The sequence below is a fragment of the Verticillium nonalfalfae genome (assembly GCF_003724135.2).
Source record: "Verticillium nonalfalfae strain VnAa140/NRRL 66861 chromosome Unknown scaffold_1, whole genome shotgun sequence".
Taxonomy (NCBI): domain Eukaryota; kingdom Fungi; phylum Ascomycota; class Sordariomycetes; order Glomerellales; family Plectosphaerellaceae; genus Verticillium; species Verticillium nonalfalfae.
The window spans coordinates 413,738-440,532 of NW_021167226.1; the positions used below are offsets into that span (position 1 = coordinate 413,738).

A 26,795-nucleotide genomic window follows, 5' to 3' on the forward strand; every position below is an offset into this window, starting at 1 on the left:
ATGGCGTCGGACAGCCCGAGCCACCATCACAGTTCTCTTCCTTTACTTGATCTCAAGAAGCTTGACGTCGAACTGCAGAGTGCTGTTCGCGGGGATACCGGGGAGGCCCTTGGAGCCGTAAGCCAGGTGGGCGGGGATGGTGAGGCGGCGCTCGCCACCAATGGTCATGCCGAGGATACCAATGTCCCAGCCCTTGATGACCTGGTTCTTGCCGGCCTTGAAGGAGAAAGGCTTGCCCTTCTTGTTGGCTGAAGAGAGAAAAGTGTTAGCAGTCAATCTCTTGTGTGATCGAATCCCCAGTGATGAGCTTACCATCGAAGACCTTGCCGTTCTCGAGCTTGCCGATGTAGCGGACACCAACATTGTCACCGTTCTTAACGGCACGGCCCTCGCCGATCTTGCGGTCGTCGATGGTGACGCCCTGGACGACCTTGACGCCCTGGACGACCTTGACGCCGACAGCGGCCTTGCCCTTCTTCTCAGAGCCGGTGGGGCCCTGTTCGAGGTTTTTGGCGAACTGGACCTTCTTGTCGGCCTTGCTCTTAGGCTCCTCAGACTCGACGGCCTCGCCCTTGTTGTTCTTGAGCTTCTTCTGCTGCTTCTTGGAGAGCTTGGCGTCGTCCTTGGTGATGAGGTCATCGAGAGCCTCGGCCTCCTCGGCGGCGCGCTTGTTCTTGCCCTTCTTGACCTCGACGAGCTTGGGGGCCTCCTCGTCCTCACTGTCAACCTCCATGACGCGGGGGTCATCGAGACCGTCGAGCTCATCGCTCTCGTCGCTGTCCTCGCCGCCGAGGAGCTCGTCAGAGGCGAGGTCGTACATGTCCTCCTCATCCTCGTCGTCCTCATCCTCGTCATCCTCCTCCTCGTCGTCGACAACGTAGTTGCCGGTCAGGTGGACGGAGAAGTGACCGTCAACAAGGAACCAGGCCTGCTCGTTGGGACCGACGGAGATGTCGAGAGCCTGCTGGAAGTGCTGGTCGGGTTGTCAGTAGTGCGCTGGCGAAGGAGGGGCTGTGGTCGGGTCTTGACTTACGCGCTCACCGTCGAAGGTAGCCAGGACGTACTGCTCGAGCTGGTCGGGCGAGTCCTCGTCGTCGCTGTCCTCCTCATCATCCTCATCGTCCTCGTCGGAAGCCTTGCCCTTGCCCTTCTTGCCGTTGGTCTTAGACTCGGCCATATCCTCGTCCGAGTCCTCGCCCTTGAGAGCAGCGATCAGCTGGGCAGCGCCCTTCTTCTTCTTCTTGGGGTCGCTGGGGCCGCCGTTGGCCTCCTCGTCAGAGTCCTCCTCGTCGTCGGGGGAAGCAGCGAGAAGAGCCTTGAGGTACTCCTCGTCGATCTCCTCGTCATCAGAGTCCTCCTCCTCATCGTCGTCAAGGGGCATCTTCAGGAGACGGAGAACGGCGAGAGGCTTGGAGGGGATCTCCGAGTCCTCGTCTTCGGGACCCTCAGGCCTGGTGGGGTCAATGGCAGCCATGGTGATGCGGTACTGGGAGCATGTTAGTATTTGATGCGATGCGCAAGCTGGGGAGCACAGCATGGACTGCTGAAAAGGCGGCGAGCAGGCGACATGGCACAGCGCCGGGCCAAGGCCACGGTCAACCCGAACGTGCGCATGTCGGCTTGCCGCGGTGGGCATGTGCAGAATGGACCGCCGTGATGGCAGCCACCGAGCCCTTTTGATGATGAGGAAAGTGATGGAGGACTTACGCCGGCGGGGAAGTTGGGACCAGCGGGGGTCAGCTTGCCGGGGCGGACCTCGAGGCCATAGATGGCGACAGGCTGGGGAGCCATCTTGTTGGTTTGATGTGAATTAAAGAGGTAATGAAGTAGGTGGTAGGAAGAGTCACGCGAAAGTGAATGCGCGCGAGGTGAAGGGGATCTTTGATGTGTGTTCGTGTGGTGGTAGGAACAGGATCCGGGAGGTGGACGGAGTTCGTTGCAAGGTGTGAAGAAACTTGCGTTGAAGATTGTCAAGAGGCAGGCAGATGGATGGATGGGCAAGGCGCGGCTTGAAGAGCTCCAGTCCAAAATTTTCCTGGACGCTTCAGGGTGTCCCAGAACTTTTTCTCTGCGGCACCCCACTACGGATGGCGCTAGCCTGATAAGCCCTCTTATCGAGCCTATGGCAACGGCGGGACGACAGCCTGCGCAAGGCAGAGGTCCAGCACAGTCTGGGGAAGGCAAACACCTGAGCGCCTGAACTCTTTGCTTCCGTCTCCATCCATCTCGAGTCCTTGGCCAGTGCGGTGGGTTCACATGCAGGCGGCAGGCGCAGGGTACTTGATTGTGGACCACCATACGGCAGTGGCAGAGCAGTAGTAGCAGCAGCAGCATGAGCAGGCGCGGTGGATAGATCCACTGGCAGGACCGGAGCGGTGAGGTGCTACATGATGCCATTCTCTGTCATCAAGCATGGGCTGGTTCCAGGCCTCAGCGGCTTTGTCAACTGAATTGACTTTTCGGATCGACGGGGCGAGACAAGATTCGCAACAGCCTACCCTAAGTACCTAGGAGGGACCCCTACACACTACTCCTTCGTTGCCACGCCGCCGCGACCTGAATCATTACACCCGCGACCGCTCCCCGGCCTCTGCCACAGCATGCGCCATCTCGCCCACCTCAGACGCGAGGGACTTGCTGGACACTGAGCCACGCCCGGCCTGCAGCCCCCGTGCCCGCACCCGGCATCGGCCCGGGCACGATCACAATGCCCACTGCCACAGGGTCCACCCGTCGTGCTTAACGTGGTGTGTCGGCGCTCCTCTGAGGCCTATTGTCAGAGGAAAGTGCCTCGACGTTGGCCTTGGAGGTGACGCAGAGGATCTCTCACTCGGTCGGGCCCAAGACGTCCATCTTGACCTTGTTCTCGGACTCGGTGCCTCGAACAAGATGACTTTGTTTGGTAGCTTTCGCGTGCTGAGTCCACGACTTACACGAATGCATGTTGCATGTAACTTCCGAAGCCACGGTTTACTTTCACTAGACACGAAAGAGCCAAGCCGCACCTAAGAGTCGTGCCCGCTATTGTGTAGGAGTACCCTCCCAGAGAACCACTTTGGGCTGGGACCCCAAATCGTGGAGTCAGCCTGCTTCATTCTTAACCTGTTACCCATATCATCAAGGACAAGGATCACCACTTTGTGTTACTTGGAGTTCCCATCCCAAGGTAATAATTAAGCTGCACAAAGCCTCTACGAAGTGCTTGTGAAGCATACGCCCGCTACGTCTAGTGTTTGTCAGTTTCTCCAGCCGTCCCTGTTCGAGTGGTTTACGCTATGACCCAAAGCCCGTAACTTTGCTGTTATTACCGCAACGTTTGCCTGCTCATCCTCAAGCTTCATCCATCCGCTCAACACCCTCGTCGCTGTGAAACGTGTCTATACTCTAGAACGAAGTCCGATGCTGAAGAAGAAATAATGGTCATTGTACACGTGACGCCCCTGCAGTTGTTCTCCCGAAAGCAGAAAATCATTAAAAGCCGGTATCGGGTGAATACTCTCGAAATTGATGGCGAGGGCGAATAGAAGGGTGGAAAAGTATTCGGCTCGTCACTGCAGTGCCGGTTGAAAGAAGCGCTCTTTCTCAAACAGCAGCCGAGCCATCATGCCATCTGTTCGATTGGCGTAACGGACTTTGATCTCTGGCGTGTTATCTTCCCGCTCACCGTGTAGACCAGGTCCACGGTCCAAAAGTGGCAGATTTGCGCCTGCGCACATGGAATCGAGCCATACAGTGGCGCGACCAACGGCACCATAACGTAATCAACGAAATTCCTCTTCACCGAGCGATATGAGAAGTTCATATCCTGTGCCAGACCCGCCTCAATCATCTCGCGTTCCCTCGTTCGTACGCACACGTCGTGGTATCGTTCGTAAAGGAACAAGAACAAGGCGACCTCCATAATGCCAACTGTGCGGATGATGTTGGAGACGGTAAAGATCCATCCAAGATTGTGAGGGTCTTCGTTTCCTTCGGCGACCCATTGAAACAGCGTTGATGCGATGACTAGAATCGTCATCTGCACAGGGAGAAAGTGTGCCTCGAAAAGACGATGGCTAAGAACGAGGAGACACCACCAGTTGGGACCCGACAGTGTGTCTTGGGTGATGTCAGAAAAGACACCGCTCTCGTGGGACTGATCGGTGTTTGGTTGTAATTCGGGAACGTAAACATTTGAATCGTTATCCAAGGGCGTATGCAAAGGTCGGTATGCCCTCGAAGTATGCTTCCTCTCCCGAAGGAGCTCCGCGAACTTGCGCATGGCGTATCCTGTATCTAGAGCTCCCCACATGTGTCGGAGGGCCTGTTTGTAACGTGCCTGCATATCGGCATAAACGCCACGCAGCCCTTTGATGCTACCAGCTGTTACGTTACTTTGGCTGACTGGGCTGTACACCGTCCGACAGGTCAGGTTTCCGTTAAGAGCAAAGAGGCACTTGAGGTACATGTGCAGGTCTTCGCCGATGGCTTCACTGTCGCAGTCCCACCCTCCCACGCGGTCGACAAGCTTCAGGGGGAGCGAGTAGACTGAGGTAGGTGGTGCTACAGAAGACCCTTTGTAAAGCCCGGAAAGACCACCGGCGCCCCAAAGAATGTCCGCAACACGTACGACTGCGGGGACGATGTGCGCGTTGCGATCAAAGATGATGGGTGCCGCGTACAACGTCGTATCAGCCTTTTCTGGATGCGCCATATGCATGGTGGTGATCAGCGCCGTGTAGTTGGCTGACAGGTGGCTGTCCGCTGCACACAAATATTGTTAGCAAATGATAGCCATCGCATCGTGCTTGAACGTATTTTCTCAGGGATTCCCCAGGCAAAGCCACTCGCTATAAGGTGCTGACAGGTGACCACGTACCATCAATCCCGGTAAAAATGACATCCTTTCGATCCGCAAAGGCGTAGTTCTGGCTTGCCATCCGTGCTGCCCAGGCCACGTTGCTGCCCTTTCCGGCAGCCTCGTTTGGAATATCGGATGGATGGACGGTGTAAGTGATGTTGCGAAACTTTTTCAGAAATTCCTGAATGAGTGAGGTAGCCTTAAGCTCGCAGTTGGCTTCACGAGACTCCATGCCGAGATAGATCTATGCATAAGCTATGGTCAGCTACGCACAAACCAAAGCAACATGACCGTCACAATCAAAAGAAAACGCCACTTACGTCGTACGAGTTGACCGCTTGCGGGTGCGATGCGAGGACTTCGAGGGTCTCCCTGAGCGTGTCCACTTCCTCCTTGTAGTTAGGAATAATGATGGCGTGGATGACATGGTCGGCAACATAGTCTGACGATTCGCTATAGGCCTCAACCTGTGGATCGCCAGGCTGGCTGGTGATGGAAGAACAGGCGTAGTACGAGGTCAAGGTCTCTGAGCTAGAGAGAGAGGATGAGGAACCTCGGCGGCGGTGGGCGAATTTAAAGTCGCGAAGCCTCTTGTTAAGCGCAGTCTTCTTGAGGTTCCAAGTCATGCTGATGACGGCGTAACATGAACGAAAGGGGAACGCGAAGACCAGGAAGTGGATGAACAAGCAGTAATACGCGAACACTATGGTTGGCCAGTCCTTTGCGAAGAATGATGTCGGGCCTTTAGCGGGCTGTGGCCCGGGGTGTCGAAAGTTATGCGCATAGGCGAGATGCGATGCAGCCGATGCCCGCGAGATGACCCAGTAGCTGAGGGCAAGGAGAGCGATCATGGCCAGCCCGCCAGCGCGGCGGCTGCACCAAGCGAAGAGCGACATGGCTCAGTCGTGACGAACAATCGTGTGTGGTATAGCTGTGACGTGTGGTGAAGTCCAGCCTAGTGAGGGTCTGGGGGGAGGAGGGGAGGCACCCGATATCTTGGTGACGGTTCGGGGGAAGAGATGCCTGGAAGCAAGAAGACTTTCAAACTACCAAGACTGATGAGAGATCTAGGGTTGCAACTGTTTCGCGGGTGAGGGGCGACGAGGGGAGTCGTGTAGGAGATCGAATATGGTCGTCATCAACTCCCTTTGACTGTGGTAGTGTGCTGGAGGAGTGATGGAAGGATGAAATTGCAGCGTCACTGCTGGTTCCGGCAGGAAGAGAAGGGAGAGAGTGAAGAGAGAATAAGACCAAGTGGCTCTGGTGTGCTGAGTATGACAAGAAAGGCGGAGAGCTCTTGATATGGGAGAGGGCAGGTCATCACGGTCTGAGACAGAGGGAAAGTGTGAGCTATCCAGGACCTGTAGAAGCGGCACGATACTCCATATAGCCAGCAAGAGCGACCAGATCTGCCTTGTGTACCTACCTAGACTAAGGTACCTCCGCGTCCATCACGTACCTATGACAAAGGGGGTGTGAGGGGGGAAAGGGTCCTGTCCAAGCTTCTGGCGAACAAGCACCCCTTCCCCGTCAGTGCCACTTCGGAACGGGGCCATCATCACGATCACCTGTCGAGAGATGAGATGCCAGTGCGGGCTGGTAAGCCTAGAGGGTTGCGCCGTCCAGTACACGAGCAGGTCTACCTCGTGTGGCGGTGGGGGGTGATGGGATTGGGTGTCAAGGACAGGGTTCTCTCCGAAGGTAGGGGGTAGGAGTATAAGGAGAAAGGGCTCGTTAGGCAATGCCCAATGCTCCTAGACTTGCGTGATGCACGCCCTTTTTGCCGTTGTTGGAGCCATTGTGGGGTCTCGATCACGATACTTTGTTGAGCCAGTCGAGCCCTCTTTGGGGAATGGCACCGGCTGCCTCTCCTAGGCCGACATGAAGTGGTTCACACCAAGTTGGTCCCACCTCCTGTTCTCAAGGGACCAGAGCTAGGTAAATAGCCGTGGGGGTCCTCCCCAGAGGAACCAGGTAGGTAGGTAGGAACCCCCAGTGCTGGAACGGCTTGGATGCTGTCGTCGAGATTGATCTGGGAGACTTCCTTGGCACTGCCATGGCATCGACCTAGGTAAGGTAGGGAAAGGTAGCTGGGAAATGAGTGCATGCAGCAGGACAGGTTCAAGAAACGTACAAAAGCGCAGAAACTTGTTCACATCCGGCACGATACAAGACACGCCATTGCGACGTACGAAGAAACAACTCGTGCCAGAAAGCACAGCTTTGTCCTGGTCTTTTTCTTACCAGCCTATTCGCTTGCTCAGTACGGTCTGACTCGCCAACAAGAGAAAAGTCCTACAAGTAGACCTGAGCGCGCCCAAGTTGAAGCAGTTGGGACAGTATTCATGACAAACGAGGCGATATCGACGACCTAGCCCTTCTAGCCAATAAGGCCGCAAGCGCATCTTGTTGCACCCAACGCTCGAGTCCAGCCGACGTGGCTTGGGCCAGGGGAAATGAGACGGGCTAACCTCGAGTAGACGGGCTTGCTCTGAGTTGTTTGACACCCCTCGCTCTCGATTTCGACGACTCACATGGCGAGGCGAAGAGACAGCCAACCAAACAGACAGACGAACCCCGCGGTGCTCGTCAATCTCCGAAGGGGTTCTCGAACGGTCCTAACTTCGTCGACGCGGCACCAGTGTCTGGCAGCTCTAGGGGACAGGGACCGCGGAGTTCGAGGGCCTCGGCCAGGTTCGTCAACTCCATCTGAAGGAGTTTCGTAGCGTCGGTCTGCGGCACAGCCTTGTTGATGGGCTTTGCGATGGTTCGGGACAGGCTTGCCGATGGGTGAATGCTGCTGCCTAGGAAGAGTTTCTGCGTTGTCGCATGGGACGCGCGTTGAATCATGTCAGGGCGCTTCTGAATTCCCTCTGATGGGGCGACCATTTTGACTTTGGAGCCCTGGACCCCTCCTTTTTCCCGCCTGGGGAGGTCGTCGTAGCTTCACTGCATTTCCTCTACCGACCGTACTAACAGCACCAGTAGCCCCCACATCTGTCTCCAGCTCACATCTGAGTGGTTCGGTATTCCAGAACGGGACCAGATCTCGTGGGTTGGCCGGCCCCCAGGCGTGCGCCCTGTCTGGACCCTAGTTAGACTTGTCCCCCCCTCCCGTTTTCGCACCTTCAGCTGATGTTGATTCGTCTCAATTCCAAGGTCCGTGTTAGCATCCATGGTCTATTTGTTTTGGCTGGCATGCCGTCAACGCTTGCTGGAATGCTGTGGCATGGCTGACAAAGTTCAAGACCCTGGTACTTATATCGTGATGTGCATTGCCATCCATGTTGTATTTATTCGCTAGTCACGCCGAGTACTGGTTCGGGTGAACACCTGCTGGTAGCGCGAGCAGATGCTACAGTTCTCCTCCGCCAGGGGTGTGTACATCAGACGAGGGGGAGGGAGAGAGAGAGAGAGAGAGAGGGAGAGAGCGAGGGAGAGAGAGAGAGAGAGAGAGATGGAGGGAGCACAGCAATCGAGACTACACCCACTTGTGAACATGTGCGGCCCAAAACTTATCATTTGCATCATCGTGATCACCCTGCCCGCATGAATAAGAGCCCCGTGATACCCCCAAACAGCATCGCAACGAGCGCGCAGTGCAAGACAGGCGGCGCGATCGGCGGATGGGAAGAGAAAATGTCCTCCAATCCCCAAAGCACGCCCACGGCTGAGATGGCCTCTTTCGGCTGAACGATAGAGTTCAGGGGCGGTGCAGTGAAGACGACTCATTTCCCACGTGAAAAATGACGGCGCTTGAGTGGATCAGACACCGGTGCATGCTGGCTCCGCTTGTTCGGCAAGGAAAAGCGGCCTGAACTGCCGTCTGGCAGGCCGTCACGGGTCCCCTCGAGCTTGGGGGAATATTGCGACGGAGACAATATCGGGGGGTGGGCAGTCATCTCGTTGCCTGAAGCTGTGCTTCGATTCTGTACATATCGTCAAGGCCCCGCAAGGACGCGTTCAGCGTTCAACGACCAAAACCGCCTGAGCTACCTCACTCTGCTCGAGTCGTTTGACTCGCCTTCGAAAAGTCATGAATCCTGCGCCACAAGTGTGCGTGTCAATAGAAACCGGCCCTAAGGCACTGAGCAATAAGAGAATTGTCGCGGAGCTGAGTGGAACACGAGATGGCCAGTGCTGTGCTCTGTGCTATCAGCTTCACCGCCCGCCAGTGACCCCACGTCTGGGCTCTGCGACGGGACCGGCACTCTTAAGCGTCGGCTACCCATATGGGTGCGACGTTGTCCACTCCAGGCAACCGTTCAAATCCAGCCCAATGCGTCGGGTTCTCCATTTGCATAGCCACTGATGCTCCAGGCAGACGTTTTGGATTCGCTCAAGGAGTCAAATAGCGACAGATAGTAGCAGGGTACCAGTCAAACAGTCTCAGGTCGAAGTCTCAATTGGGCGTGCCGTAAACTCCTTTTCGACAAGGTACTTTTTTTTCGGCCCTTGGGAGAAAGGGAGGGGGGGGTATCTCTAAGCAAACTGTAATCGGATTCCGGCATCCTAGCCAGACCCTCTCGTAAAAAGAATATTTCGTCGTTGGCCGCGATCACGCCACCTTCTCGAAAAGTACCTGAATCGGCTTCGCGGCCTGCGCGACCTAGTCAGCATACGCGTCGAGGAGAGGAAAGGGTTAGGTGCAGGCGCCAGCCAGGAGAGGGAAGGAGACGGGGGCACAACAGACATCAATAAATTTCTCCAGGTCCTTGTCGAGATTCGCCAGGTCATCCTTGCGCTTCTTGTTCTCGGAGATGAGCTTTTGCTTGCGCTTCAGGAGCTCCTGTCTCTGTTGCTCGAGGGTCTCACGCTGAGCGCGTTCGTGAGCGATGCGCGCCGTCATGAGCGCGTTCTCGTCGTCGGTCGCCTGGTCGGGATGCTGTTCGAGAAAGTCCTCGACAGGAATGAGCGGCAGGCGCAGATGCGAGTGGCTGCGCTGATGTCAGTCTTCCGTGGCATTGCGGAGGAGGCGACGAGCGGGATAGGGGCAAGAGCAACTCACTCGTACTCGTCGCAGGCAGCGATCTCGCCCTGTAGGTGGCGCTGCTCGTAGTAAAGGTTCTGTAGCTGGAGGTGCAGGGTGTCGACGGCCTGACGGTCCTCGGCGGTAGTCGCCTTCGTCTCGCGGGCAGAGAAGTGGGCGGCGCGGTGGAGGCCTCGGAGGTGGGCTATGTTGGTGAACAGAAGCTTCTGCTGCTTAGACAGGGTGGCCTCGAGGTCGGCAGGGAGACGGGCGCCGGCTTCATCGGCAGTGGTCAGGAGGGCGACGAGAGCATCCGCCTGTTCGCGGGATTCGGCAGAGGTGCGCAGCACGGCGTCGAGGCGCAGGTCGGAGACCTGGGGTTGAGAGGAGGTCATGGCTGGGTCGGAGCCGGGACGCGGCGTAGGGACGTCGGCTTACGGGAGGACGACGAAGAGAGGATGAGTTCTGAACAGGCGGGCAGACGGGGACTTGTATGTTGAAGGACGGTCGGGGCCTCGGAGGGTTTATGCGAGGCGGATGGCGGAAGCGCCGGAAGGCTGACGGGCAATGGTGGGATTGAAAATCCGGGGAGGGAGGGAAGGCTGACAGAAGCCTTCCAGCTGGCCTTGCATTCAGGTACAGTACAGAGCACTGCACCTGGGGCAACGACGCATGGACCAGGAGACAGACAGCCATGTGATAGGACAGCTCAAGGGTGAACAGCTCGATTCGATTAGGTAGGAAGGCCTTGTAGGTCCAGCGTGGCAGCCCCGCTGCGTTGCGTGGCAGTCGGAGCCCTATGCCTCCGCTTAGGTTCGCCTACCTGGGTACCGACCTAGCACGCGTAGAATGGCGCCTAGGAATGCTGGCCGTCGTGTGCTACTGGTCATCTCTCGTCGCTGACGTGGGTGGCCTTTAGATTCACCCAGTGTCCTATGGGAAGATGGCACTTGAGGACGAAGAAAGCACCGGACTGAGAGTCCTAAATCATACACCACCGAGAGCCATCACAGGGTTCCTGCCTAGGTAGTACCATCAACGGCCTTCGAACGCAAAAGGCAGCATGTCATCATTCCGCCTGTATCTCTACCAGCAAAAGTAAGATCCTGGCCCACTGTTTTCGCCTCATTGCCCATTGCCATGTCGTGCAGACTCATCTCCACGCATCACAACACTGTAAGCACAGTGCCAGCTCTCCTCCATCAACCCCGGCCAACAGCCAAGCAAGAAGCCCAGGCATAGCAACCGAGCTTTTCCGGATCAAGGACCGACATGGCCACAAATCACCAGAGAAAACTAGGCACTACATGGAAGGCCAAGCCTCTGTCGTGGGGTTGCCCCCAAGGACAGGACTGTCTCCCTCGTCCCCTTCCGTCCTTCTGAAAATGCGCTCGGAGGACCTTCTCTTCTCGTCTGCGCCTGCCTTTATTGTGACCTCGTCCCCGCACGTCATAACCTGCTCCTCTTCCTCAACATGTCACGGGGCAATTCTCGTCGCGTGCAACAAACATCCCGATCCTACCTACATCATCAGCACGGGTGACTTGTCGCTTCAACATAAGTGCGAGTGAAAGCGGCCAGGACATTTTTGACATACATTTGAGACATCGACTCAGCACTGCACCCGCCCCTGCCGCAGACGCCTGTACCTGTCACTGTGCTGTACCTGGGAGGGTCTTTTCTCGGGGACCACGCATTCCCACGTCCCGCCCGCCTCAATCTGCCCTCCACCCTCCACCAAAGATCCGCTTTGCTGCACCAGGCCAATCGATAAAGACTCTTGTTGAGATCGCTCGCCACCTCCGCCCCAACACCACGCACCCCTCGGCCGTCGCCGGGCTCACTTGCAAAGACTCGAGCCAATTGATCAGAGACATCTTCCCCTCGTGGGCCTACCTGCGAACCCATTCGCAGCGGCCAATCTCCATCCCGCAAGGTTCGATCAAACTTCGGCGACAGACTTTCATCGAAAGCCCAAACACCAACAAAAAGGGCGAGCGGCCCACCTCCTTTGCTTGAACAATCCCGAGACGCAAGCCCGGTCGCAAACGGCCATGGAACCCCTATCGAACATGGCCGCCATGTCATCGCCATGCGTGTGCACCGTTCAGGACGACGAGTCTGTCGGCCAGTCCTCCGGCGCTCAGCTTGACCGCGGCCATATGCTGCAGCGCCGTCGTCACTCCTTTTTTCTTCCGAGGCGGAAGTCGATTGTCGGACATATTATGGAGACGGAGGAAGGCCTGCTTCTCAAGGTGGGAAGACAACTACAGTTCGCAGTCATACACGAACTCTTTGCTGATTTTCGTGCGTCCTCATAGGTTGACCTCTTTCTCTCCGAACTCGAGCGACGACTTGATTTTATTGAAAACTATGGTGATCTGACACTCGACTCGAGTATCTCCCGCGCCTTCTCCACCCTGCAAGCGGTGCGCGCGAGGTGCTCTCAGGCATCAGAGGAGGTTCTGGGCGAGGGCCGTCGAAGGCTGCACCTCATGGTCGAGACACTCGAGGCGAGGTATCAAGAAGGGCTCGCTTCGGCCGAATCCCTGAACGAAAAGGCGCGCCTCGGCATTGAGTTGCTCGACGGTATGCTCTCCGACTTTGAGGCTCGCGCATACAAGTTCCGCGAGGATGGTTTTGCCGGTGCCGCCGATGCAGCCGGAGCCATCATGTCTGAGGGTCGCCGTGTGGTTGACGAGAGCATGCATCGCGCTCGCGAGGTTGTCGACGAAGGTATCGAGCGCGCAAAGCGGGCCGCCATGAGCTTGGAGGAGAAGATTGAGTACGCCGTCGGGCGAGCCCGAGAGACCGGCTTGATCGTGTACGACGACCTGCCCGTGCCGTGGAGGGTCAACCCCCACATCAGAAAGGGCTACCGGTTCACCGAGTCCAAGATTGAGTGTATCACGTCCGCCTTTGGCCTATCCAACGAGCTGTTCAACATTTGGTCGCATGCCATCGGCCTCGTCATTGTCCTGGCTGTCGCCCTGTACTTTTACCCCCGCAACACCAATTTTACCCTCAGCAGCAAATCCGACATATTCATCGCCGCCGTCTTCTTCTTCACAGCTTGCCTGACGCTCGTCTGTTCGACCATCTGGCACACGATGAATGCCGTCGCTGACGTCAATGCCATTTCCCTCTTCGCTTGTGTCGACTACACCGGCATCTCTCTCCTCATTGCCGCCTCCATCATGACGACCGAGTACACGGCCTTCTACTGCGACCCCGTCAGCCGCTGGTCCTACATGGTCAGCACCGCTGCCCTCGGCATCATTGGCGTCATTCTGCCCTGGCACCCGACCTTCAACAAGGCTGACATGGCCTGGGCACGCGTCGCCTTCTTCGTCGGCCTTGGTGCCACAGGCTTCCTGCCCATCCTGCAGCTCTGGTACAGCCACGGCCGTGACTTTGTGGTCGAGTTTTACTCGCCCATTGGCAAGTCCATCATGGTGTACCTCGTCGGCGCGATTGTCTATGCGAGCCAGATTCCCGAGCGCTGGTGGCCTGGATGCTTCGACTATATCGGCGGCAGCCACAACCTGTGGCACCTCGCTGTTCTCGGCGGCATCTTGTTCCACTACAGCGCGATGCAGGCATTCTTCGAAGGGGCATTCCGGAGGGCGGAGCTCGAGTGTTCCGTCTACTGAAGAGTCGTTGTACGGAGGCATGTGAGACACCGGGCCACGTGAAGCTGTCGTGCGGCAAACACGGTAGGGACCCCAGCGCCCCGGCAGGTCATCGCCGCCGCGGACAGCACGGTGGCACCACGTCCGACGCCCGCTGAGAAGGCAGAGGATTCCTCAAAATAGGAACGTGACGGGACCCTAGCACCAAGGTGCCAGCCTGACCCTCGGCGATGACAGCTGTCTGCAACCTGAACACCACGAGGGCCAGAAGCCAAGCAGTTCCCCCGCGACGGGCCCTGCCCCCGTGCAGGATGCCGCGGAGGAGTTTAAGCCGCGAGTTTCAACAGCACTCGGACGAAATGCAGAGGCGAACATGATACACACCCGCCCGCCCACGTCCTGTCTCCAAAGCCCAGAAGCAATGATGAGACGGTGCGGGAATGCCGTCGCCCGTCTGCCTAAGAGGCATGACGCATGGCGTCTATGATACCAAACGCACATAGCATGGCACATACTACTTTTAATGATGTACATATTTTGCATGTCTCGAAGCGCAACCATGAAAGAAGAAGAAGAAAACGGTCATGACTTCGTGTTTTGTACCTGCCCCGTTCCAGCTCTCCCAGCTTTCCATGTCGTGTTGTAGCTAGTGTACACAGTTTTCCCTGCCATGCGTCATAAACAAAGCCGTTCGAATAATTCGTTGCATGAATTTCCTCAGCCGTGACCCTCCGTTTCCGCATGTCCGTTGATGATCCAAACCCCAAGAAAACACAAAATAAAAATTAAAAAGACGCCTTTTCTGATCATGCAATCCCCATGTGAGGATCGAGCCTGCTGACACGCCCTGACCGCGGCAGCAGCGCCGCATGCTGAAACCTCGTCGCTACAAGGCGTGCGTGACGATGGCGGCGTACGTGTCGTCGGGTATCCGCTCAATGATCCAGAGCGTGCGCTCAATGACCTTGTCGGCCTGCAGCGACGGGAAGGCCCTCAGCAACCGGTTGGGACTTGACCTCTCATTAGCCATTTTCCTCACCTCGCTGTGTATGTGGAGTGGAGAAAGGGGGGTAATCAACGGGGCAAAAAGAGGGGGGGAGGGGGGAGAACCAACCTCGGCGAGTTGAGCAGCTGGTCGCGCATGCCCATGAGCTGGGCGACGATGCATAGGATGTTGAGGTGCGGGCCGTAGGCGAACAGAAAGTCCCAGAGGCGCAGGACCTCGGGCAGGGGCGGGGTGCAGGCGCAGAGGGTGAGGACGCTCGGGAAGGCGTAGAGCTCGGCGGTGAGGCCCTTGGCGAGGAGGTGGCCGCTGAGGCGCGAGTCGACGGTGGCGAGGACGCGGTCGACGAGGGCGAGGCCCTTGTGAACGCCGTCCATGGCGCCGCGGATGTAGCCCGGGCACTCGCGCGTCAGGAGGGTGTGCAAGGCGACAAAGGCCTCGCCCTCGGAGCGCGCGGCGTAGAGAAAGGGCGCCGCCAGCACGTTCATGCCCTGCACGTAGGGGCCGGGCTCGGAGGCGAGGGCCGGGTCGGTCGAGGAGCCCTCGGTCGTCAGGGTCAGGGCGCGGGCGCGGTGCTTGGCAGCCGGGGAGGATGTGATGCCTTGCTGCTGCTGCTGCTGGCCCGACGACTGGGGCCGGGAGTGGGAGGTGGAGGGGCGGGTCGTCGGGGTGGCGGCCGAGGAGGAGGAGGCGATGCTGTCGCGCGTCGGGGGTCGGTCCTTGAGGCGCTGGGCTTCGCGCGCGTCGTGCAGCTTCCAGGCGATGGCGTTGAGGAGGCGGATGAGGGAGGCCTCGCTGACGCGGCGGCGGAAGAGGGGGTCGGTGGTGAGGGTGCGGAAGGTGTCGTTGCGGATCTTGGCGTAGGCCGGGGAGGCACCGCGGTGGATGAGGCCGAGGTATTCATCCGTGGGGAGTATATGGGTGTCGAGGAAGATGAGCCAGGCGTAGATGCGCAGGTTGGACATGCCGTCGGCGTCGCTCTTGATGCCCTCGCTGAGGACCTTGCGGCGGGCGGCGCTCAGGGCCTCGGCAGCGTCCTCGTCGGCGCCGGGCCCGTCGCGCACGAGCTGAGCGAGGGGCACCTGGGCGTACTTTGAGTTGAGGCTCAGCATGCCGCGCTTGTTGGCAGCCATGGGGTTGATCTGGGCGCCCAGGGACGTGGCATCGCTGTTGGCGCGCCCGCGGGCGGGGGAGCGCGTGTTGTGGGCGGTCGGGCTGCTGAGATCGCGGCGCGTCGGGGAGATGTTTCGCTGGTGAAGGCGCTGCTGCGCGATGAGGGAAGGACCGCTGGCGGCTTTCGATCCGAGGTTGTGGGCGGACTGAAGCTTTCGAAGGGCGCGATGTGTTCGTGGAGACGGCGGCGGCAGGAGGTCGGTCGTGTGGGCCGTGACGAAGGCGGGCAGGGACTCCTTAGTGGGACTCGGACTCGGCATGGTGGGCGAGGGCGAGGGCGAGGGCGATAGGATGGGACAAGGACGGCGACGGTGCGACGATGGTGTTGTGACGAGAAAGAAGCTTTGCACCACCGCGCAGTCGTGGCACACTTGCGTGGTGGACGGGCGGTGGATGACGGTGGACGACGGTGGAGGAGGAGGTTGGTGTTGCTGGTGGGACCTGGAGGCTGCTGTATGTTTGTTGTACCTGGCCTAGCGCCAGGCGGTGGTGGTGCAGGATGCTGTGCACATGTGGGCTCGCGTCACTGGCTCTCGTTGCCAGCGATGTAGGTAGGTTAGAGTCGTGCCTCCTGGTGTTCTTGGATGTGTTTGTCTGCAGCAGAGCGCCGACTGATCGTTCCCAGCAAGACAGGCAGGTTGCCTGGCAACATTCCCATGAGCCATGCAGAGCCATTGATGGAGATGGGGTGGCTGGAGCAGTTACAATTGATTGTGTCTTTCACTGGCCTGGCTTGGCTTCGGCTTGACGGGCCGCGCATGGGCCATCAGCCTCGACAACGGTCGGTTGTCCTTCACCGACTCGGTGTGGCTGTGCCAGGACCACGAGCTTGGTTGGTGAGTGACGGGAGCTATCGCAGGCGCTGAACACAACATGTTGCGTCCCAGATCAGGAGTGACTACATCCATGTGTCTTCCTCGAGGGCACAGGATGAGAACTGTTCCTGACAGCCCGCGGCATGACTGACTGTGGCATACTTCGTATTCGGTACCCCTACCTGTCGAGTATCAACGAGCCTTGGCCAGCAGTAGCCGTCTCTTCAACGGCCACCCTGCTATCACCCTGCTATCACCATGATGGCCAGAAACTCGCCCTTCATTGGCGAAGAAAAGCCATCCTTCTAAAACGAAGCTCTTGAGGGGCGAAGCTCAGCGCCAGCGATATCCCACGTCTGCCTTGCGCACCTCAGGCTCACGGCAAGATCGGAAAAGAATGATCCATTGGGCCATGATAGTAAGAATGGCGCAAGCGCTCCCCTTTTCTCGAAAAACAAGGGTCTCGGGTTCGCGATGCCGATGATTGCACCTGTTGGTGTGGCCTGGCTGGTGTCGTGCCCGATGCTGCTGAGCTCTGAGACCGGCGCTTCTCTTGGTCTTCGTCCGCTACGGCTCATTAGCTCGGCAGCCACAGACTTTGACGATCCTCCAGTAGGGCAGTTCGACCGAGACTCGAGATGAGATGTCCAATGTCGTCCTGCCCAATCGTGCGGCTACTGGCTCCCCTGGTTGGTGCCTTGCCTCTGTTCAGCCGCCATCTCAACAGCCGGCGAAAGATGTCTGGACCCTGGACCAAGTGTGTTAAGGCGCTGCCCACCCCCCACCTACACCGTGCTGTAGCGTAGCGCGTTCCGGCACTGGTGATCCGGCGACGTGCATCATAGGGTAGTCCCTTATCTTGATCCCATACTCTTAACCATCCCGTGGGACTGGAGGCTACCGAGATTTGGCAGAGCAGGCACAGTCAAGGCAAGTCAAGTGTTGTGGATGCCTCCCGGATGGTTGCGGCGAAGCTGGGCACGCTTGCTTGTCTAACGGCACGTGACCCTTCAGTGGTGTGAGGTGGCTGTTTGCGCTGTGTCTCGGGCTGGGTCAACAGCAAAGCCCCAAAAACCCATCAACTCTGCGCAACTCCAAAAGATCACGGGTGAACCAGCAAAATGTTCGCAGTCCTTTGGAGTGCATCGCAGTTCTCCATGACTGACGACTGAACAAGGGTGATGCAACCAAAACATCAGACGCACGTGGCTTTTCACACGAGATTCGTCCTTCCACAAACATCGCTTCATGACGCGTCGGCCACTCGCCGGTGGGGGTTGTACGACGCGGAATGAGCCTTCGCAACCAGACATCGGCTGCTACCACACAGTCAAGCATGTTGCCATATCTTCCCAGCAACACAGTCACCCAGAAGCCGAGTTGCCGACCCTTGATGACAGGGGCACGCTGACGAGACCGGAGCATGGCGCAAGATGCGGAAAGGCTCTGTAAGCAAGTTCTGGGTGGCAGCACGGATATAGACAACATCACCCAGTACCCACAAACGAACCACCTAGGGCTCTCGGCGTCGCCCCTCTGCCGTCGCCAGGTACTCGTTGTGCGTTATAAGGTTATGTGGAAGAAAGCCGCCCTAGAGTGACCGACTCTCGGAAGCTCCACAGAAGCTATCCCCACGGTCCTGTCCTATGGCATCATCCCTAGGGTTGAGTTACATCATAGTGGAAGCTCAAGATGATTGGAGGGGCGCCAGGGCCTGCACCTGTTGTCTTGGTTGTTCAGGCTCATCCAGGTCTGTTCAGCTTACGACACGGCATCGACGAGCTTCGATTGGAGCAAATGTCTTGGATTGAGCGGGTGGGGGGGCGTCCATACATGCAAACACGGTACTTGGCCCGTTTGCGCGCGACTCAGCTTCACGTACCAACAGGTTCTTTTCTCTGGGGCCCTTTGTTTGGGTCTTCTTCAGCGAGAATCCATCAAGAACCTTCGACCGTTGCCCACTATTCTCCACCCGAAAAGTACCACCTGGGGGGGAGGGGGGACCGCCGTGGCGATCGTTGCTAGGCTTTGCGGTGGGCGAGCCATGCCATGCCATGTCCTTCTAGCGACCGACCGGCGGCAGGCAAAGGCAGAGAGGCAAGGCTCCCAAACCGAACCGTGATGTTCCTCATCACCTGCCACCATCATCCCACCCCGTGTCTCTCGCCAGCACCTGCGACTCACCACCAATTGCCCCCACGACCAGAGGGCCGTCATGCGGCATTTGACGCTTTGGGATGACAGCATAGGAATTGTTTGCCATGGGCATTCAAGCATCGACTTGGCTTCCGACTTACCCATGGTCCCGTCCGTGAGAGGGGCCGCTAAACTTGGTACGGTCAAGCTTCGATTGCGACATCGACTTCGTCCCCGAACCTCGACCGGCAGCAACGTCAACGCGGAACATTTTACGCCCCAAAACAGTCAGCCATGTCATCCCACCCACAGCTCGAGGCAAAGGGTACTTCACCTCGTGTCTCTGCTTCCCATGATGAAGAATTATCAAGCCGGCACCAGTCTATTTTGCCTGCACGTCCTGCCTGTGTGAACCTGTCTGTCCTCCCCTTTACCTACTACTTCTTCTACCTCCCTCCTTCTCTCCCTCGCTGCCGTGCACTGCTTGCCGTCTGGTTCATACACCCAGCGGATTCTTTTATTTTATTTTTTTGGCATTCAGTTTTGTTGGCTCGCCTTGTTCTTGGCATTCATCATTTCTTCCCCATTCAGCCTGGCGCCCGCCTCTCTGTCCCGGTCGCCCACGCGTGTAAGTCACGGGAGATCGACCCCATCTCTCCTGCCTGGCAGCGCATAAAGGACCATCATTGCAACTCTCGTCACTTGCGCCCGACATTCCCTGAGGTGTTTGCCGTCTCGCCGCCATGACGAGCACGCGAACCAAGATTGGCCACGGCCTGGCCAAGGTCCTGGGCATCAAGCTCCAGGAGAACGAGCCGCAGGAGGAGATGCTTCGCGGCGAGTCTGTCATATCCACCCAGAGCTTCGTTGAGGAGCAGCCCACGTCGGCCGAATGGCTTGCCGAGCTGGTGCCCGACGCCGAGTTCTGCAGGAAATACGTCAAGTCGCTGTTCCCCTTCATCAACTGGATCGGCTACTACAACGTCGGCTGGCTCATTGGCGATTTGGTTGCCGGTATCACCGTTGGCGCCGTCGTCGTGCCGCAGGGCATGGCCTACGCACTGCTTGCGAACCTCGACCCGGAGTTTGGCCTGTATTCCTCCTTCATGGGTGTCCTCATCTACTGGTTCTTCGCCACGTCCAAGGACATCACCATTGGTGTAGGTTTTCCTCTTCTGTCTTCTGTAACAAGCAGGTGGTTTTCGTGCGACGACAGATGCTGACAGAGTCTTAGCCCGTCGCTGTTCTGTCGACCGTCGTCGGCAACATTATCAGCAGGACGCGTGACGAGTTCCCGCAATACGCACCCCACGAGATCGCCTCGGCCCTCGCCATCATCTCTGGCGCGATCGTGCTGTTCATCGGCCTCATCCGCATGGGTTGGATCGTCAACGTCATCTCTCTCACGTCCCTGTCCGCCTTCATGACCGGTTCGGCCATCAGCATCGCTGTCGGCCAAACGCCCACCATGATGGGCATCAAGGGCTTCTCGACGAGGGAGGCTACCTACAAGGTCTTCATCAACACCTTGAAGGGCCTGGGCCGCACGAAGATGGACGCCGCGATGGGCCTGTCAGCGTTGACCATGCTGTACGTGATTCGCTCCGCCTGCTCGTACGCCGCCAAGAGGTGGCCCGCTCGCCAGCGCCTCTTCTTCTTCCTCTCTACCCTGCGCACCGCCTTTGTCATTCTGCTCTACACCATGATCAGCTGGCTCGTCAACATGAACAGGCGCAAACACCCTCTCTTCAAGATCCTCGGCAACGTGCCGCGAGGCTTCCAGGACGTCGGTGTGCCTCGCATGGACCAGGGTCTCATCTCCGCTTTCGCATCAGAGCTTCCAGCCACCGTCATCGTCTTGGTCATCGAGCACATTGCCATCTCCAAGTCGTTCGGCCGTGTCAACAACTACCAGATCGACCCTTCCCAGGAGTTCGTGGCCATTGGTGTCACCAACATCTTCGCCCCTTTCCTCGGCGGTTTCCCCTCGACAGGTTCTTTCAGCCGAACGGCCATCAAGTCCAAGGCCGGCGTCAAGACGCCGTTTGCTGGTGTCATCACCGGTCTCGTCGTGCTGCTCGCCATCTATGCCCTGACTGCCGTCTTCTTCTACATTCCCAGCGCATCGCTCTCGGCCGTCATCATCCACGCCGTCGGCGATCTGATCACGCCCCCGAACACCGTCTACGGATTCTGGCGCGTGTCCCCGCTCGAGTGCATCATCTTCTTCATTGGTGTCTTTGTCACCATCTTCTCGTCTATTGAGAACGGCATCTATGCCACGGTCGCCATCTCGGCTGCCATGCTCTTCTGGCGAATCCTTCGTGGCAGGGGCCGCATCCTTGGCAAGGTCAAGATTCACTCCGTGATTGGCGACCACGTCATCGGCGAGGACCACCGCCAGATCGTTGGCGAGTACGGCACCTTCGACCCTCAGGACAACGCCGCTCGCAACGTCTTCCTCCCCGTGGACCACGGCGACGGCTCCAACCCCGAGGTTGAACTCGATAACCCCTATCCCGGTATCTTCATCTACCGCTTCTCCGAGGGCTTCAACTACCCCAACGCCGCGCACTCGCTCGAGTACCTCGCCGACTACATCTTTGCCCGCACGCGCCGCACGAATCTGGAGACGTTTGACAAGCTCGCCGATCGCCCCTGGAACGACCCTGGCCCCTCTCGCAAGGCCACCAAGGCCGCGGCGCAGCGTCAGGCCGTCGAGGGCCGCCCGACTCTCAAGGCCGTCATTCTCGACTTCAGCTCGGTCAACAACGTCGACATCACGTCGGTCCAGCAGCTCATCGACGTCCGCAACCAGCTCGACCGCTACGCGTCCCCCGACGTCGTCGACTGGCACATTGCCTGCATCAACAACCGCTGGACCAAGCGCGCCCTCGCCGCCGCGGGCTTCGGCTACCCGACCGAGAGCCACTCGGGCATGCAGCACCGCTGGCGCTCCATCTTCAGCGTCGCCGAGATTGGCGGTTCCGACTCGGCCGCCGCCGTCGCCGAGAAGCAGGCCAACCAGCGCGAGTTTGCGTCGCAGCTCAGTCGGGCCGCCGACGAGGAGGCGGCGCTCAAGCTCGCCGAGGACGACGACGAGCCGCGCAAGGCGAGCGGGTCGGCTGACCGCAGGACGAACGTCCACGTCGGAGCGAAGAGGCGCGGCGTCGTCGTGCACGGCCTCAACAGGCCGCTGTTCCACGTCGATCTGACGAGCGCCATGCAGAGCGCCATTGCCAACGTCGAGGCCAGGGAGGAGCATGTCCAGGCGCAGATTCAGGACAAGGTGCAGGACTCGTCGACGACGCAGTGAGGGAAGGGATTTTCAGCAGCAGAAGCATTCGTCATCATCATGGTTGCATTTGCATGGGATCGGCGTTTTATACTTGATGACCGTGGCCAAGGAGCCCGAATTGACTCGTCTTTTTTCTTGCGCTTCAGGAAGTGGTGTACGTGATGTGAAATGATTTCCCATTCTGTTGACAAGATCCTCCTGTCTCGAATCCCTTTCTTGGAAGAGAGATCTAGAGATCTGACGCAGTTGGTCATGTCCAGGCCACGAGCATGATGGACCACACCTCAGCCCGTCTCTCTCCAGTCCCTGCCAGCCAGCCCACGAGGCTAGCCAAAAGTGAGATGTCTACCCCCCAACCCCCAACCCGATCAAACAAGACCAAAACTCCTGTAGCCTGTAATCGTAATAAACGATGGCAAAAGAGATGGAACTCCCCGAGACAGGATCGAACTGTCGATCTCCCGATTTGCCAAGTTGTTGTCTTAACAGTCGGACGCCTTAACCAGCTGGGCCACCAGGGATTGTTGATGTTCGACCGGGTGTGGTGGTGGGTACAGGTAGGGCTCGAGGCGGGGAAGCAGGCTGGAGAAACAGAAGAAATGGCTGAAGGGGGCACATTTTGGGGGTTCCTCCGGGTGTGGGCACTTTTGGGACCGGGCCCGGCGGCTTCTGGCTCCCATTTCCCTATTCGGCAGCTTCGCTCTGGGCTCGTGCAGGGAGCCGGGGCACTGAAGTCTACTCAGGGGGGGAGAGAGAGAAATAGAGAGAAAGAGAGAGTGAGTGAAAGGGGAAGACAGAGAGCCAGTGGAACGGTCTGCTGACCATCAGCATCAATGTCAAAGTGCACAAAGGCCTGATCCGGCCTTCTGCACCAGACGCTGGTCAATTGGGTATGGCATGGCAGAGGGCGAAAGACAGCGCCGCCAGGGACGGCCTCGGGACGGGAAGCGCAAGGTGCCTCTGAGTTTCTATGACTGCCGCTCCGGGCAGGGCCAGAATGCCGCCTTGGATGGTGGCATTGCTCCCTCAAACGGGCGACCAGAGTCAATAACGCCTTCCTTCGTCCTGCCCATGGGCTGACCGTCTCGTCATACATCGCCAGACCGTCCTTCTAGTTGGCTGACTTCACATGTTCTCACGTGCAAAGCCCAAGAGGCGCGCATTCAGCCTTCCCTTGACGCCGGCCAATGCGGTCTCTCAAGCGGCCCTGTGGCCTCTGGCCCGGATCGCGAGGACCCCCCCAAGCCAAAGGCCTCGAAACGCGCAGCTGCGCGATGGGGATTGGGTGGCCTGGCAGCCCAACGCCTCGTGTACTCTGGCGACTCATGAGACGTCCCGCCCACAGAACAAGACATTGTCCTTTGAATGGCAGCCGCTGGCTCCTTCCGGCACTGGAAGGGGGGCGGAGGGCGGCCCCGATCGCCATCAGGTCGGGGAGGGGGGGGCAACCAGTCTGGCGGGATGGCCCCCAAATAGAAGCAAACGTGTCACGGTGCGTCAAACATGAGGGGGGAAGCGCGATAGACGCCTCGGTGTGCACCACCACCCGTCAGAGTCGAGGAGAGGGCGGCGTGCCGATCTGAACGATGTCACGATAATGAACAAGCCCGGCAGCCGCGTTGGCCAGCATGGGAGGCCGCCAGTCGAGGTACACGTGGTATCCAAAGGGCAGTTGGGATTGAGGCCGTCGACGCTCTAGAGTCGAAGGGCAAGCAAGAGGGCGACATGACGACGTGGTGTTCGGAGGCGCCGGTAGGTGCCTGGACTTGGCCTGTGACTGTGTGTACAAGTGTAGCAAGCTAAGGTGCGTAGAAAGGTAGCGAGCCTTGAGGGGGGGGGGGGGGGGGTTGCTTCTCTCGCCTCAAGTCAAGTTAGATCACTCTTCCAGCACAGCCTCGTGGGCCCCTTGTCACTTGACCGGCAGACGCTGCGAGGTCGGAAGGATGGAAGGATGGAAGAAGAGCCATGTCGGTGTACACTGATGTGTGTCGAAGGCGACGAGGAAGAATGCCTCAGGAGCTTCAGGTGCCTCAGGAGGTCCCTCGGACGGCGGGGGGCACAGTGAGGCCCTGGTGCTAGCAAGTCTGGCCGCCTTCAGTGGCCGCATCATGGCTGTGAAAAAGAGGGGAGACGACGGAAAAGGCTGGCGATGAGTGGTGTTGAGGTGCGAAGGCGGTCGCATCGAAGGAGGCCCGTTGCAGGGTTGGGTCTTCTTTATAGGCAGCCGTAGGTCGGACGGGACAGGCAGCCTCGCCAACAGGTTGGTGAGGCCTCTGAGAAGGGACCGCACAGGAGCCAATGGCGACGCTCCAACGGCGGTCTCTGGGGGCATCCCCAGGGCTCCTCGCTCAGGGAGCTTCAGGGCCTCCTTCAGGGGCCTGCTTCAGGGGCCTGCTTCAGGGCCCCTCCAAGCCCCATGCCGGCCCGACAGTGGCCGCCGATGTCCCGCCATGGACTCGACTTCCACTCCACTTGCGATGGACCAGGCCACATAATGGGCCTCCCTGATGTCGTCCTCACCACCATCCTCATCATCACCACCACCAACGATGACCAGACTAACGATGCCATACCAGGCTCTCTACTTCCATCCCGTACACCCGGCCCTCCAAGCACCAGAACTGGAAGATCCGACTGCTACAACCCCTCCCTAGATGCCGTCATAGTACTGGAGCTGACTTTCAAACAACCCACCCGCATCCTTGCAGAAGCACCTGTCAAATGTCCACCATCCCCTTGCAAGACCCTCATTCTCTCATGTGCATCTTCAGGCTGTCGAAAGGAGACCTCTCACAGCCTCGGAACAATGTCATGTTGCGTCAAGTACCCAGACTCACCAGGCGCCAGCTTGCCGTCTTTCCACTTCCAGACGTAGACTATTCTTGGCCCAATTACCTTAGATACCTTACCTGGGTACCTTAGGGCAGGACTTTGCCAACCATCATGGGACGGTTTTCATGATCTCTGGCTGACTGGGACCGCTTGACAACTGCCTTCAGCCCCATCCATCGGAGGAGCCATCATCTTGCTCTGCCGGTGGCTCTAGCCTCGATCGAGAGGAAGCCACCAACGGACTGGGGGCCCTCTTCCGATCCATCTTGGTCCCAACATTTGACACCAGTCAAGTATAAGTGCCAGTCCGCCAAAACACCTGACTTGAATAACCTCCTTCCCACCTCATCCCGACAGTCAACCTTTTCTTGTTCCTTTCTTGTTCCAATGTCTGCTCCCGTCTCCAGGCTTAGCAAGCTTTCACTTGAAGACATGGCTTCAACATCGAAATCACAAACACCTCGGCTCCCCCTGGACATCTCAGAGACCGAGTCGAGTTCAGATCCTGAAGACAACTCGGAAGACTCGAGCGCCGAGGATGAGACCCCTACCATAGTGAGGTCGCCCACAAAGCTCACTTACAAGATCGACAGGCTCTCGGACGAAACCCGCTCTACAGTCCGAGAAGCTTTCAAGGACCCCCCAAGACTGTCATTGCAGTACTGTCGTCTACAGGACGACACGTATGCTTTTCAGATGACAGAGATGGTGCCCAGGTCTATTCGTATCGGCTCATCGGAAAGCAAGTTCCCGACGCCTCGATGCTCTTGCGGCAAACAAAACGGACCCTGCAAGCATTTGCTCTGGCTGCTGGATCAGCTGGTTAGACAAACTCTTTACGACCAGGACCCTACTTCACCCTTGACCATGACGCCGAAGGGGTTTGCCGAGGAGGTCGGCGACCCATTTTCGAGCATCTCCGAATTTCACCTCGACGTTCTCGCCGACAGCCTGCGCTGTCGAGTTGTTCACCCTGATGATGACGATGATGACGACGGCGACGAAGATCTTGATCCATCTCGAGTGCAAGAAGCTCGTGAGCTCCTGGCCTCAGTTGCCGTTGTTGATCCCGAAGAGTATCGTGAAGATATATTCACCGACCCTACGCCCGGCACCAACATCATCAAGCGCCGCGACCTTGAGTGTACCATTTTCCGCATGCTCCTCGACAACAACGACTTCTTCCACTACTTTCTTTCCCGCGCTCGCTCCTCAGACCCCATAAAAGACCCCTTCAACAAACTCGAGCAGCGAGTCCGTCGCGTGCTCCGCGACCTGGACGCCTATTCCGCCCGCCCCAGCACCTCCTCCTCCCCGTCCCGTGAGGGTCCTCGCAACGTGGCCTGGGCAGCGCGCCACATCCTCGGCGTGACGACGCTCATCAACACGACAATCTTCAAGCGCGACACCCCCCTCACGTCCCGCGAACGCACCTCGGCAGCACGCGCCCTCGTCCGCATCCTCGCCACCGTCACCGCCCGGAACCGCGACGCACACCCGGGCCCGACCCTTCTCGACCGGAACCTCTACGCCCGTCTCATCGGCGACGCAGTCCGGCCCAACTTTATCATCGACACCCTCCTCCTCCTCCCCGACGCGGCAGCCCCTTTCCTGTCCGATCTCGAGACCGTCGCTGAGGCCATTGGCGTCCACGGCGCCCCGGCCGCCTACGCCGAAAAGCTGTCGCGCTTGCTCGCCAGTCTCAAGAAGCCCGCGCGGAGCGGCAGCGGATCGAAGAGGCAGGATCCCTCCGGCGGACAAGGGCCACAGGGCCGCGGGTCCAAGAGGGTCAAGTGAGCTGCCGAGCTGCTTTAGCGAGTGAGCGCGCGAGTTGGCGCACCCAATACAGCGGGCCAGAGACGCCGGCGCTTCCGGCCTGCTTTCGTTGGGGGGGGGGGGGGGGGGGGGGGGGTTCCAATGGTGGGAGGGCATAGGCATAGGCATAGCTCCTCCTCTCTGTTTTAGGTCGATTTCCTCCTTTCGACATTCATATGCCCATATCTGGATCTCTTTATCTCTGTCCTTTTTTTCATCATCGTGTCAGCAGGTCCTGCTAATTGTGACCCGTCCCCCTTCCCCCTTTCCCCCCCTTTTCAT

At 58.4% G+C, this 26,795-nt stretch overlaps 9 protein-coding genes and 1 non-coding gene across 10 annotated transcripts; 3 read left to right on the top strand and 7 right to left on the bottom strand.

Moving 5' to 3' along the window:
* Window positions 1-42: 42 nt before the first annotated feature.
* FPR4 (peptidylprolyl isomerase fpr4) lies at window positions 43-1,791 on the bottom strand (the record flags this gene model as incomplete). Its single annotated transcript, XM_028634395.1, has 4 exons — window positions 43-248; window positions 313-973; window positions 1,034-1,486; window positions 1,708-1,791. The coding sequence occupies 4 exons, from the start codon at window positions 1,789-1,791 to the stop codon at window positions 43-45; spliced, it is 1,404 nt and encodes a 467-aa protein (XP_028499435.1).
* A 1,810-nt stretch (window positions 1,792-3,601) lies between these two features.
* On the bottom strand, window positions 3,602-5,736 carry D7B24_000133 (uncharacterized protein; the record flags this gene model as incomplete). The annotated part of the gene is made up of 3 exons (XM_028634396.1): window positions 3,602-4,743; window positions 4,859-5,084; window positions 5,161-5,736. 3 exons carry the CDS (start codon window positions 5,734-5,736, stop codon window positions 3,602-3,604), a joined length of 1,944 nt encoding a protein of 647 aa, XP_028499436.1.
* Window positions 5,737-7,429: 1,693 nt separating this feature from the next.
* On the bottom strand, window positions 7,430-7,729 carry D7B24_000134 (uncharacterized protein; the record flags this gene model as incomplete). The annotated part of the gene is made up of 1 exon (XM_028634397.1): window positions 7,430-7,729. One exon carries the CDS (start codon window positions 7,727-7,729, stop codon window positions 7,430-7,432), a length of 300 nt encoding a protein of 99 aa, XP_028499437.1.
* A 1,669-nt stretch (window positions 7,730-9,398) lies between these two features.
* D7B24_000135 (uncharacterized protein) lies at window positions 9,399-10,204 on the bottom strand (the record flags this gene model as incomplete). Its single annotated transcript, XM_028634398.1, has 3 exons — window positions 9,399-9,440; window positions 9,534-9,777; window positions 9,849-10,204. The coding sequence occupies 3 exons, from the start codon at window positions 10,202-10,204 to the stop codon at window positions 9,399-9,401; spliced, it is 642 nt and encodes a 213-aa protein (XP_028499438.1).
* A 1,686-nt stretch (window positions 10,205-11,890) lies between these two features.
* D7B24_000136 (uncharacterized protein) lies at window positions 11,891-13,462 on the top strand (the record flags this gene model as incomplete). Its single annotated transcript, XM_028634399.1, has 2 exons — window positions 11,891-12,064; window positions 12,131-13,462. 2 exons carry the CDS (start codon window positions 11,891-11,893, stop codon window positions 13,460-13,462), a joined length of 1,506 nt encoding a protein of 501 aa, XP_028499439.1.
* Window positions 13,463-14,327: 865 nt separating this feature from the next.
* On the bottom strand, window positions 14,328-15,877 carry BUB2 (budding uninhibited by benzimidazole- protein; the record flags this gene model as incomplete). The annotated part of the gene is made up of 2 exons (XM_028634400.1): window positions 14,328-14,451; window positions 14,556-15,877. 2 exons carry the CDS (start codon window positions 15,875-15,877, stop codon window positions 14,328-14,330), a joined length of 1,446 nt encoding a protein of 481 aa, XP_028499440.1.
* A 1,657-nt stretch (window positions 15,878-17,534) lies between these two features.
* On the bottom strand, window positions 17,535-18,839 carry D7B24_000138 (uncharacterized protein; the record flags this gene model as incomplete). The annotated part of the gene is made up of 4 exons (XM_028634401.1): window positions 17,535-17,565; window positions 17,673-17,878; window positions 18,315-18,453; window positions 18,730-18,839. 4 exons carry the CDS (start codon window positions 18,837-18,839, stop codon window positions 17,535-17,537), a joined length of 486 nt encoding a protein of 161 aa, XP_028499441.1.
* Window positions 18,840-19,311: 472 nt separating this feature from the next.
* Window positions 19,312-21,884, top strand: SUL2_1 (Sulfate permease 2; the record flags this gene model as incomplete). Its single annotated transcript, XM_028634402.1, has 2 exons — window positions 19,312-19,728; window positions 19,803-21,884. 2 exons carry the CDS (start codon window positions 19,312-19,314, stop codon window positions 21,882-21,884), a joined length of 2,499 nt encoding a protein of 832 aa, XP_028499442.1.
* Window positions 21,885-22,296: 412 nt separating this feature from the next.
* On the bottom strand, window positions 22,297-22,387 carry D7B24_000140. The gene has a single exon. It is a non-coding gene; the product is annotated as a tRNA-Asn (tRNA).
* A 2,743-nt stretch (window positions 22,388-25,130) lies between these two features.
* Window positions 25,131-26,495, top strand: D7B24_000141 (uncharacterized protein; the record flags this gene model as incomplete). The annotated part of the gene is made up of 1 exon (XM_028634403.1): window positions 25,131-26,495. The coding sequence occupies one exon, from the start codon at window positions 25,131-25,133 to the stop codon at window positions 26,493-26,495; it is 1,365 nt and encodes a 454-aa protein (XP_028499443.1).
* Between the last annotated feature and the right edge of the window lie 300 nt (window positions 26,496-26,795).